The sequence below is a fragment of the Ambystoma mexicanum genome, chromosome 4p (assembly GCF_040938575.1).
Source record: "Ambystoma mexicanum isolate Mex_15411 chromosome 4p, UKY_AmexF1_1, whole genome shotgun sequence".
NCBI lineage: Eukaryota > Metazoa > Chordata > Amphibia > Caudata > Ambystomatidae > Ambystoma > Ambystoma mexicanum.
The window spans coordinates 300,453,649-300,466,416 of NC_090927.1; the positions used below are offsets into that span (position 1 = coordinate 300,453,649).

At 47.7% G+C, this 12,768-nt stretch overlaps 1 protein-coding gene across 7 annotated transcripts in view; it reads left to right on the forward strand.

Moving 5' to 3' along the window:
• The window catches only part of ITSN2 (intersectin 2), a 2,589,317-nt gene that overhangs the window by 215,240 nt on the left and 2,361,309 nt on the right, over nucleotides 1-12,768 (forward strand). For 5 of the 7 annotated variants that reach the window (XM_069605851.1, XM_069605856.1, XM_069605853.1 and 2 more), the window contains one exon: nucleotides 147-210. The exons of the other annotated variants lie outside the window; for them this stretch is intronic. In XM_069605851.1, coding sequence (XP_069461952.1) covers nucleotides 183-210 — 28 coding nt within the window. In that variant the 5' untranslated portion in view covers nucleotides 147-182. The remainder of the gene's footprint in view (nucleotides 1-146; nucleotides 211-12,768) is intronic. 7 annotated transcript variants of the gene reach the window in all.

Below are 12,768 nucleotides of genomic sequence, written 5' to 3' on the forward strand. Positions count from 1 at the left end.
AGCTGGTTCAGTGGCCTGAAGCCCTGCATTGTTAGCCTTGGACGTGCGAGCTGAAAGGAAGCGCTTTGCCTCCGCCCGGCGGGTGCACCGAGCTCCGCTCGCCCCCGCTGCTGCATTATTAACGGGCCAATGTTTTCATGTTGCAGATGGCCGAAAGCTAGCGCGGCGCGCTCTGGACCACGATGGCTCAGTTTTCCACAGCCATGAATGGTAAGCAACTTGCTTCTTTATTACGCTGCATGAACTTTAGGGCGCACTCTGCATCTTATGATTACGTGTCCGTAATGGACAGGCATCCTGGTATGACAGCTTGCTGGACGCCTGGTCAATGGTCACCGGTTTGCCGTGCTTTGTGTAGTGATTACATACGTTTCAGAACAAACCGTGCTGCAGCAGAGATTTCTGCAAACTACGTTTCTTTTTAACACTGAGTTCTAGCAACGCACGCTTTCAGTTTTATATAGTATAGAAAGTCTTTGTTTAAACACATTCCTGCTTGCGTGGTATGAACACTTTAAATACTGTAGTTAAAAAAATGAACATAATGTACAGTCTGATAATAAAATCCACCCTTAAACTCTTACCTCACATAGTAACCGGATATATCAAAAGGAATCTGAAAATAGCTCCGGAGGTGTGGTGCGTTTTGATGTAAACTTGTTATTGAAAGTCGTGTAATCTGTATTTCAAGGTCCTTCCAGAGGTATTGTCTCGCGGATATGGAAGGCACGCTTGCTATTGTTGACACAATGGGCAAATCCTGCCATGTTTGCAGTGCAGTCATAACTTGATAAGTTAAAATGTTCTACATGTAGCCACCTATGGAGAGAAAGCTGCAATGTGCTTGCGCATACATGTGCTGAAAGGGTTGCAGCAGGCGCTGGGTGCAGCAAAGAACCCCCACACACTGATTTCCTCTTGTTTTATCTATATTTCTTTAAAGCAGAACATCTGTTGTTTTGTTCCTTATACAATTTCACACCGTTTCACCAATCTACACACATTTTTGCATAGTACCCTGTTAGGACCCTCCGGACATTACTGGACACCCCACCCCTTTCCCTGGATTTCAGCACCTTCACACATGAGACCGTTGCCTCAAATCGGCGAAACATGAATCCGGTTGTAGAAGGACCGGACAAAGCTCATTTTAAGCGTCGAGACGCAAGGAACAAAATCCAAAGGCCCAAAAACCACTTTCAAGGCCCTTGGATGCCCCGTTTCCAAGATATTGCACCGTAATGCACCACAACGCACTGCACCAGGCTAGGGTGAGGTGACAGGTGGGTAGAACGCACAGAAGGTCCCACAATGATGCAGCACGCCAACTCTCCCCTCCATGTCGGTTCTGGGGCATGTAAACCAGCCACACACGCCCATTCTCAGTGGAGTCTACTTCAGAGTTCAAAGCACGTCAAACGATGAGCGGCTTGGAACAGCGAGTTACAGGATAATTGATTTTCAACAATTGAGGAGTGTTAGCATGTATGTCTAGTGGTTACTTTAAAGAGGAAAACTGTGGTTACCATTATCAATTACCATTCTAGCAACTAGTGTTGGCGTTTACCCTACAGTTATAGGTTTCGAAATAAACTCCAGCTATCCGGACATCAAGATTGCCAGAATTTTTTTTTCCCAATGCTTTTAATTAGCAACAGTGTTGCCGTAAATGTGTCAAAATATTTCTGTATTTTCTCAAACCTTCCATACTGAGCTACAGTAACTGGCAAAGGCTCCGGTCTATTTGCATGTATGGTGAGACAACACCAAGGGAGATTAGAAGCAAAATATTCTTGTGAAAGTATAATGTTTAGAAGCAGGCCCGGCCTTAGGTGGGGGGCTTGCCGGGCGCCATGCTCCCCAGGGCGGCATTAGCCCCTGCCACGCCAGCTCTGGGGAGTCTTTCAAGGGATCCCCCGACCTGGCCTAGCGGGAGAAGGCGCAGCAGGTGGGCGCATTCAATGACAATCGGGTGCTCAGCACCCCACTGTCACCAAATGCGCCCTTCTGCTGCGGGCGCTTTCACCAACAAAAGGCACCATTGGCCCCCCACCAGGCCAGCTCGGGGGAGTCTTTCAAGGGCTCCCCTGAACTGGCATAATGGCAGAAGGCGTGGCAGGCGCCCCTCATTGTTGGAGAATGCAGAGCGCATTTGAGAACAATATTTATTTTATTTATTTCCATTTATAAAGTGCGCAGCTGCCCTAGGGCATCATGCCGCTGTTGCAGCATATTCACTAGGTGCAGGCAAAATCAAGGGTAAAACTCTTGAGTACATGTTCATTATGGCCTAGACACATTCATGTTCCTTGGTGACAGTGGAACAGCAGAGTGGATAGAAATAATATGGTTTTCAGAGCCTTGCTGAAGGCTAAGAGGGATGTTTCTTTTCTGAGTTTGGGTGGTAGCGAGTTCTAGGATTTTGGTGCTAGAACTTCAAAGCTGAGCTCGCCGGCTTTTGCTTTGTAAAACGCAGGGATTGTAAATTGAGAGTATCGATCTCGCTTAGGTCGGAGTGATTGTGTACGGTGTATTTGTTCAGCTAATGCTGATGCGCCCTATTCATAGAATTACCTCCTCGCCGGAGAGAGGAGGTTTAAAAAAAAAAAAAAAGAAAAAGTGACACTTCCTGCCCGCCCCCTGTTGACCAGGGGCGCGCAGGGGAAGAGGGGTGACAATTCGCCCAGGGCACTGATGCCCCTAATGCCAGCCCTGTTTAGAAGGCAAGTTGGCTTATTATTTACAGAACATCTGTGGAACAGGTTTGACGCTGCTGCACATTTTGTAAATCCCATCCCAGAGGTTGTTTATATTCATCCATTTAATCTTTTCATGTTGAACCAGCTGAAGCAAATATTGCACACATTTCTAAACGTTGTACTATAGCAAATACATCCATACCATCTGTGGACACGGTGAAGAATCGGATGGTGTCATCACGCCCTTTCCTTTGGCAGCCTCTCCACATGTGCCCTTGGGAGCAGCTATATGCGGGAGGACCACATGTGGGAGGTGACCCCGAGGGGGATAACGTGGCATCATAGGATGAAGGCACATACCCCCTTTCCCTTTTAGTGATGTTCCCTCTGTGTCTTAAGCTTTTATGACTTATTCTAAAAGTTACCTCCCACTGTCCACAAAACCTGCTAACAACCTCTTCCAGTATCATGTAGAAAGAAAGCGAGCAATGCCCACGAATCGGAATGCGCTCTAGTAGTTGCGAGCGCTTGACAGGTGCTAGGAGATTTAAAAGGCAGAACCTGAATGAACACAGTGAGAGCTACCTGGGGAAGCTGCGTCTGTTCGAGGTCGATTGAGGGACTGCTGAGCCGCTGTCGAGGATTCCGTGGAGTTAGCCAACTCAAGGCAGAAGGAGGAAGGCTGCAGCAACCGGTTTGCCGCGCTGGGACAACACCAGAGGAAGAAGGCCACTCTGGTTGGCGGCTGCGGGAACCGGAGAACAGCACCTCAGCCACAGGAACATAGAGTCTGAACCAGCAAAGGGGAGCCACGAAGGATGTGGAAGCCGGTGAGTGAGGACGGTGGACCCACACACTGGAGGCGGAGCACCGAAACACTGCTCCCTTCTTACCGCAAGGGAACTGAAGTGCGCTGCAGAAATCCGGTGAGTCCTCCTGGAGAGCGAGATTGGAACACAGGGGTGCTTCGGCAATGATACCGAAGAACGCTAAATAATTGTACATGCAATGAATGAGAATCATATTGGGAGGCAAATCCTGAGAGAGGTCAAAGGGGAAGAAGGAAACTCCTCACCATGTGAACCTTTGCAAACCCATACCAGTTACGAGTCTGGTACCCTTACCCAAGGGGAGCAAAGCCAGAGAGAGGTTAAGGGGAGAGAAACAGAGCCATTCACCTCGGGGACATTTGTGAAACCACCAAGTCTGCAAGTGTGTGTAAAGTGTACCACATTGAAAGCAGGAGAGTACACCAGACAAGCGCATGTCTACAAGTGTGTTTAAAGTGTACCACGTTAAATGGCCTGTCTGGAGAGTCTAGCATGCCAAAGCTAAAGTTTGCAATGGTAGAAAATTGACTACCCAAAAAAGTCCTGGCGCAGGAATACGCCAGGTAAACTCAAGACTGTGAATGAAGTGAAATTGAAGTTGGAAAGAACCAGACAGCGGGATTACACAGGTATTATGTATAGTTGGAGCTTCTATCTAAAACTGTTTTGGAATACCAAGTGTTTTTGTTATTAACCAAGAAACCTCCAAGGACGTCTTGTGCCTTTTGGAGTCTTCAGAAATCTTAAACTGCAACCTGGGGAAGGGAGCCATCCCCTGGAACTGTGAACTGTGTCCATTGGTAACTTTTGTGTTGGAGTGCATTCATATTTCTTTTGAACTTGAGCATTTGTGCACCTTTTAGACTAGAGACTTTACCCCTTTGCACATTAGAGTTACTTTAGAATGTGAGGGCAAGGATAGGCTATCGGACACAGGACCATTTTGCTTTGAACATCATGACGTGTGACAGACCCTTAGTTTTGGTTGAGATAGGGATTTACCTCTTAACAGTGGGGCATTTTTCAACCCCTTATCTTTTAATAAAAGTCTGTAACCACAACTATGACTTCTCAGTGTCTGTGTCTCATTTCTGGCTCCTCCAATACTAATAAAAAGGGCTTTTTTCTACAAGTAACACCCTACATTTGAACACAGACCTTTTGGTTAAATAATATGTAGGATTCAGCCTTTTTCTTCTGCTCGGGACAATTGTCCACTCTGACCAGTATGCGACTTCCCACCTTTTTAGGGAAACATTTTATTTCCATTTCCTATTCCTTACAAGACCACAGGCAAATTAAAAACCTAAACAAAGCACTGCACATGTTATTAACCTTCACCCTCTTTTTAATTCATATCTTCCTACAGGTGACTCTGTATCAGCATTTGTCCAAAGAATTTCTTCAGGGATGCCAAATCTGCTATACTGAGATGCATCCCCTTAATGTGATTTAATTGATTTGCACAATATACCTTTGCTTTGAAATTGTCTTCTCATGGACCCCCGCAATCCCTGATATTGGTCTGAATATTATGTTTTATTAGAATTGCAAATCAAAACCAAAGGTGGTCCTCTTACTCTCTCACAGATCCTCCAGGCCCTTCAGCTCCAAGATTGGATGGTGTCAATGGATCTTCAAGATGATTATGTTCATGTGCCAATTCATCTCAAGCACAGGAAATGCCTGAGATTCGCCGTTGGCAGTTCTCACCATCAGTTTCGAGTTCTGCCATTGAGCTGAACACTCCGTCCAAGTCTTTTTGCCAAGCTCATGGCGGTGGTGGCAGTGAATCTACAGAGGGGGTGATTCACATCTACCCCTACCCGGACGATTGGCTGATCGGGGTCCGTTCACCGGAACAGGCTCTGAAACATCTGGACAGCACCTGTCATTCTCTCCACAAGCTGGGCTTCTCCCTGAACTTGAAGAAGTCACACATGATACCTTCCCAGAGCTGCAATTCATTGGAGCAGTCCTGGACTCTTCCTCGGGAAAAGCTTCACCACCCGAAGTGAGGGCTATCCACATAGCACAGATGGTAAACAAATTTAAAAGTGCCTCAAATCTTCTGGTCTTCGATTTTCTGAGGTTGCTCGGTCTCCTGGCATCCTGCATTTTTCTGGTGCCAGAGGTTCATCTAAGAATGAGTCCTCAGGACTCAGTGCTCACAGTTCTCTGGCAGGATGATGGATCTGGTACAGATCCCGAACAGGGTCATGCAGGATCTCATGTGGTGGTCCATCAGGGACAATGTTTTGAAGGGGAACCCTTTTGGCAACCATGGCCGGCGATTACGGTTGTTACAGACGCCTCCCTATCAGGTTGGGGAGGTCACACCAACGGTCCAACAATGCAGCTCTGGTTTTGGGTGCTGCAAGAAGGACTCTCTGTCAGTAGTTCATCTGGCTGGAGAAGAAAACACGGCGGTGGACGCTCTGAACAGGCAGACCAAGAGCTCAGTCTCCCACGAGTGGGAGTTGGCTCAGGAAGTCCTTCAAGAGATCTTCTCCCTTTGGAGAACCCCAGAAGTGGACCTGTTCACGATCAGTGTCAACCAGAAGTGCAAATAGTTCTGCTCCAGGGAATTTCCCTGAGAGGAGCTCTAGGGGACGCGTTCGTAGTGGACTGGGAATTTCTACTTCTGTACGCATTACCGCCGATCCCAGTCATTCCTCATGTTCTCGTGAGGCTAAGAACATTTTGGAAATCCATGATCCTGATTGCCCCGGACTGGGACAGGCAGACGTGGTACCCAGAACCTCTGGAAATGTCCCTCTGCCCTCAAATTCGTCTTCCACAATGAGAGGACCTTCTCTCACAAGGGGGGGGGGGGTCGCATTCTTCATCCAGACATCAGGACCCTCAATATCCATGCATGGTTTGAGAGGTTGAGGTACAAAGATTGGGACCTTCTAGAAGTTTTCACGGAGGTGTTGCTTTTGGCCAGAAGGCCAGCAACCAAATCTTTATACTGCTGTCGTTGGGACAAGTTTTGCGGCTGGTCTAGAGATAACGGAATTGATCCATTTACTTGTAACACACCATCGGTTTTGTCTTTTCTACATTTAACCCCATCAGGGGCTACAGGTTGCTACAGCCAAGGGCTCTCTGGCTGCGCTGTCCATTTTCAAGCGCTTTCCGGAAAAGGTTCCCATAGTCATCCAATTTCTGAAAGGGTTGACCAACATCTTCCCACCGGTTCCTTTTATTGTTCCGGTCTGGGATCTTGACCTAGTTCATGGGAGAGTCTCAACCAAGTCTTTAGCTCACTGTCCCTTTCGCAGAGGAGAAATATCCCTGCATATCAGTCTTTGTCCTGCCCAGGGGCAGTCCAGCACCTTGTTGGGCATCATCAGTGAGGTGAAGCTGTGCCTTTCTAAGAACAGTGAGCAAGGGGTGCACGTCTGGAAAACATGCTCTGATTTGGGGTCATGATATATATTCACACCCTAGTATCTAAATGATTCTGTGCTCCATGGAAGGGAAAGGATAGGCAAGTCCTCTTTCTTCACTTTCGCCATCTTGGCCAGTGGGAATAGGCAGGACTTCTTATTGTTATTTATTTGGATTCCCGTCAGTGCGCTAGAGTGATGGAGTACCTCCAGCACATATGGCAAGTTGACCTCTGTGTTACTCAGATACAGTAATGTGTCCTCTGAGTACATAGACACTACGTGCTGTACCCCATTTATATCAATTCCTATAGTCCCATATTCCTTTCTCAGATAGGCAGCTATAGGTTCCATGGCAATGATAAATAGCATGGGGACAGCGGGCAACCTTGCCTCAGTCCCCTATATAGTTGCCACCTCTCGAAGTACGTGTTCCCTGTCCTGACCCTGGCCATCGGTTCTGTGTATATTAGCCGTACCCACTTCATGTAATTTGGCCGTATTCCCATCTTGCCCATAGTGGCATACAACCAGTCCCAATGGATGGAGTCGAACGCCTTAGTCGCGTCTAGTGCTGCTACAGCAAATTGCGCAACGCAGTCTTTCGTGCTGTAAAGGACATGGTGAAGTCTTCGCAGATTCTCTGCGATGCTTCTGCCTGGTACGTACCCCGTCTGGTCTTGGTGGACCAGCAGGGGAATTGCCTACCGAAGTCTGTTTGCCTGGATCGCGGTTAGGACTGGTTAGGATTTTGCTGTCTTTGTTTAGCAGGGACAGTGGTCTTTACGGACCGCAGTCTGTGCTCTCCTTGTTTGGTTTCAGCAGTGGGATTATCACAGCTTCTCTCATACTATCGTAGGCTTCGTTGAACACCTCGGCGAGGAGCGGCGCCAAGGCGCTCGCATAGGCTTTATAACACTCAACCGTCAGCCCATCTAAGCCACAGGCTTTCCCGGAAGGCAACTTTCCGATAGTGGCAAGGACCTCATCAGGGGTTAGGGGTTCCTCTAGCATTTCTGATAGTTGTGCCTCCAATCGTCGAAGTTCTATGAGGTCCAGGGTGTCCTGTATTTCGCCCTGAGCCTCTGAGTGGGGGTGAGCATACAATGTCTCGTAATACTGTGAGAAAACCCCATTTATTCCCACTTGCGCGTTTACCTCTACGTGGTCCGAGTTACGGGTGGCGCATATTGGGGTCCTATTATCCTCTTTCTTCGTACAGCCAAGCTAACATTTTACTGGGGTTGTCCCCCTGTGCATGGCTCCTTTCTAGATATCTAGCGTGGTTGAACTTTCTTAGCCTGTCCCACTGCACTAGGCATGCTTGCCTCAACCCGACCTCTTCCTTTAAATGTTCAGCATCTGCGTTAGCCTCCTTCTCCAATACCCGCAGTTTCTCTTCCATGCATGTAAGGGTATTTACTATGGCCTTCTGGATTCCCCCTGAGGCCGCCATCATTTCCCCCCTTAATGACGACTTTATATGCTTCCCAAACCATGCCCATCAGTTGTACACTCCCCTCATTTATTGCGATGAAATCTACAGTTCTTTTCCTGATGTGTTATTTAAATGCTACTTCTAGCAGCGCTTCACTTTGCAGTCTCCAGGTGGGCACAGGTGTCCTCGGGGCGAACATCCTCCATTTCACTGAGAGTGGAGAGTGGTCCAACAGGACCCTAGCCAAATATTCCAGCTCCTGAAAATTCCATCACATGTTGTTCCCCAGCGAACAAATAATCAATTCTTGTATGGACACCATGTGGGGCTGAGTAATGGGAATATTACTAGCCGCATGCTGTTCTCTCCACATCCCTAAACTGAAAATGCTTTAGGAGTGAGGCCAACACTTTGGCTGGGGGGTCAGCATTTTATGTTTGCAGTCCGACCTGTCCTTGGTAGGATCCATGGTACAATTAAGATCTCTGCCCCATATCATTAACCCATCTCTATATGGGCCAAGACTTCATATAACGACCGGAAAAAAAACTGTGGCATCATGATTTGGTGCATACGTGTTCACAATGCATATTTCTCGGTTCTCGAACACCCTCTATATTAGTGCCATTCTACCTCCGTTGTCCGTTTAAGTAGTGAGTATTTTGAATGGGATGGTAGGGTCTATCCAAATCGGAACCCCTCTAGCGTATGCTGAATATGTCGAGCCCACAAGTACACTCCCCCCTGCACCCCCATGCTCTCACCAGCTTCTTTTGTTCCTGCGCATCTAGGTGCGTTTCCTGTAATAGTGCCATCCCAACCCTGTTCCTCTTAATGTACATGCTTATTCTCTGACGTTTCACATAACTATTTACTCCTCTGAAATTCCATGCCATGATTTTAACTATTTAGCAATTATGCCTCGAAACCCAGGGTATCATGGGGACCATGAGTCTAATGTAGTCCTTGTATGCGATGTACCCCTAGGTATGCCAGGTCTCCCTCCCCACAACAACCACAAAACCACACTCAAATTTAACCTATCCAGCTGTGCCGGGCACGCTAGCACTTCTCCGTTTCCGCCCATTCGACCTGGTTGATAGACTAGTCTCCTGAAGCTCTACGGGCGCTTGACCTAGTTTTGAGCTTCCTGATGGGGTTCTCCATTTGAACCATTACATTCTTGTCCACTTAGGATGTTGTGCTTAGAAACTGCATTCTTAACAGCCATTACTTTTGCTCGCAGAGTGAGCGAGCTTCAGGCCTTGTGCTCAAAACCTCTGTTCATGATCTTTCATAAGGACAAGGTAGTTTTGAGGGTTCGTCCGTCTTGTCTGCCAACAAATAGTGTCAGAATGACCCAAAAGATTGTAAAATAATAATTACTTTTATTACCCTGTACAAATGCCATGTAAAAATAAAGAGTAGACAAACAACTATTTGTTTGCTGTGTGGGCCACAGAATGGGACAAACGGTCACTAAACAGACCCTGTCTCGGTGGATCATACTTTGTATATCCGAATGCTACAACCTGGCCGTGCAAGAGGTTCCGGAGGATCTAAGGGCCCACTTGATCAGAGGTGTAGCCACTTCTTCAGCCCTCCAGAGAGGGGTACCGCTACAAGATATCTGCAATGCTTCCACCTGGTCTTCCGTGCACACATTTGTGAAATATTACTGTTTAGATTCCTTTCCGGGCCGGGAATTCAGATTTGGAAAGGCTGTGTTACACAGCATAAACCAACATTAAATTAAAAGCAAACTATTCTTTCCCACCTCCTGCAACAGACTGTTATTGGCAAATATCAAAGATGAGGAACACGTGGGAGGACACTCCATTCGATGAACACATTACTTACCCCTAGTAATGTTCTTTCGACTTGATGTTCCTCACGCGTTTTCCTCATTGTCCTCCCATACTTACCTTCTGTCAAGGAGTTTCCGTGGTTTACATCTTCCTCTCAGTTGACGCTCAAGTTTTCAAATCTTTGAGACTGCTGTGCTGGTTAGAGGAAAAACACAAACTGAGGCAACGGGCGAGGTGCGTGCCATATATACCAGTGTCGACGTCGTACTCTAGGAGGACGGAGGCTCTCGAGGGGCACGAGATCGACATTGACACACAACGCCCTCTGCTGAAAAATGTTTCCGAACTGCAAGCAGGATATCGGAGTATATCAACGATGAGCAATATGTGGGAGGAACATCCAATCGAAAGAACATTACAAGGAGTAAGTAATTTGTTCTTCTAAAGTCTCTTTTTGGCTTCAGGTAATGCTGGATCTTGCCTGAACACCACAGTCAAAGAAGGACACACCCTTTTTGTTTGCGATGATGTACATAAAGCCAAGAGGAACTTGGAATCAGAGGAAAAACTCCAATTCATGGAGGAGAGAGAATCCTACGCGGAGGCGAACCTCTGACGTGAAGACGTCCTTGAGGGGCAGAGTCACACTACACTGCAGAGCCAGAGGTTGCATGGAGAGCGAGCAAATCACCAGCCGGACGCCGCAAGGCTGGTGTCCTAACAGACAAAAAAGCCAAGGTCGGGAGACAGACAGACAGACAGGAAAGCAACAGTCTCATCCGGTGGCACAACCTCGTGGAAGTTGTGGTGGGCCTGGGGCACAGTAACAATGCCGAGACCAGACTGCAGATGGGAACCCGGATACCCACGCTCTGCACGAGAAGTGCATTTGCTACAGTGACGAGCAACAGAAGGGAAGCAAACGCTCCCGAGGAGAGAATTATTCAATTGAGATGCACAAACATGGATACTCAAGGCTGGGGAAGCCAGCGAGTTTACGGAAGCTTGATGAGCCAGAACAGAGAGAAAGCAAGCCTATCAGAGGGCCATAGGGAATTCGGAGAGCCTGAGAAAGTAAGAGACTTTAACATTTGAAGTGGGGATAGTCTCAATGGTTGCGGGAACTGAGAAAACCTGAACGGGCTGAGGCTCCACCGAGATTAAGAGAAAGTAAGCCTGTTTGAAATCCAGAGGACTTTGGAGAGTCAAAGAATCATGAAGTTTTAATAAAGAGAAACTGGAGGGTTTCAAGCATCTAGTTGAATTAGAAGAAATTTTATGAAAAAAAACAGTATTTGTTCCTGAAGAAGAATAAACTGTATGGAAGATATTAACACTTAACCAACAGAACCTGTAGATAGGTTGTGAACTGTATTTTGAGACATTGGGCCTCATTACGAGATTCACGGTAAAAACCAATCCTTACCGGCAGGGAGGCAATACCGCGTCCGAGTAGCACTGATGCCGCTAACAGCGGCCGATTACGAGAATGCGTGCACGCGTGTACCGGCATGCCGTTAACGACCCTCAAACCCCCTTTAGCGGCATCATGTAATACAATGACACCCACTCCGCCCCGTCCACCCCTAAATAACAGGCACCAGCAATACCGGGCCCGTCAATACCAGAACCGGAAGTAACTTCATCGCGCCGGAACGAGAAATGCAACGTCGGCCATCTTGAAAAACCCAATCCATTGCAATCCTACACACACAGGACCTGGATCCACAAACCACCACTTACATCTCCAGCACAATGCCTAAGGCCATCAAAAAAGGTGCCTCCCGTCAGCGCAAGGTGCGCTTTTCGGAGGATGAATTGAATATGTTGGCAGAGATTCTGGCCCAGAATGGTGATGTGGTCTTCGCAGCAGACCCCAGGCGACCTGCTCAGATAAAAAAAAAAGAAATATGGGAGGAAGTGGCCAGAAAGGCCAGTGCAGTCGGCACCACCCCCCGCACTGTCAAAGACGTGCAAAAAAGGTGGGATGACCTATTCCTCCGTGTGTGGAACATTCTATCGGCCAATCGGAGCCAGGGTCTGGCAACAGGCTGCGGGGCCAACTCACCCATCAAGCTCACCAGATGGGAGGAAACATGTGCCAGTATGATCGGCATGGAGGCCATTGAGGGAGTTGGAGACATGGAGCGTGGAGTACCGTCATAGGCAGATGGAGGTGAGTGTCCACACAAACCACTGGAATCCAAAGCATGATGATGGGCCACAAATGTGACAGTGACCTAAGCCAAGGCATGGGCCATCACACACACATGGACACATCCCTGTCTAGATGCTGTCCCCAGCACTGTCCCATCAACATGCATGCAGCATTTCAATGCCATACCTGAGACATACCCCACAAACCGCTAAACGGCATGTGTCACACTGCACGCAGTCCACAACACAAAGGCATGTCACACAGCATACATATGAGAACCTGACATATGCCTGAATAACCCCCATATAGCAGGCAACCTGTATGTCACAACTCCAAGACAGCAAACCATCACATGCGTACAACTACCAATGTATGCATGATGCATGTGCAACCATCAATGATGCCGTGCCTCTCTCGGTCCCCCACAGGCACAGATTCTG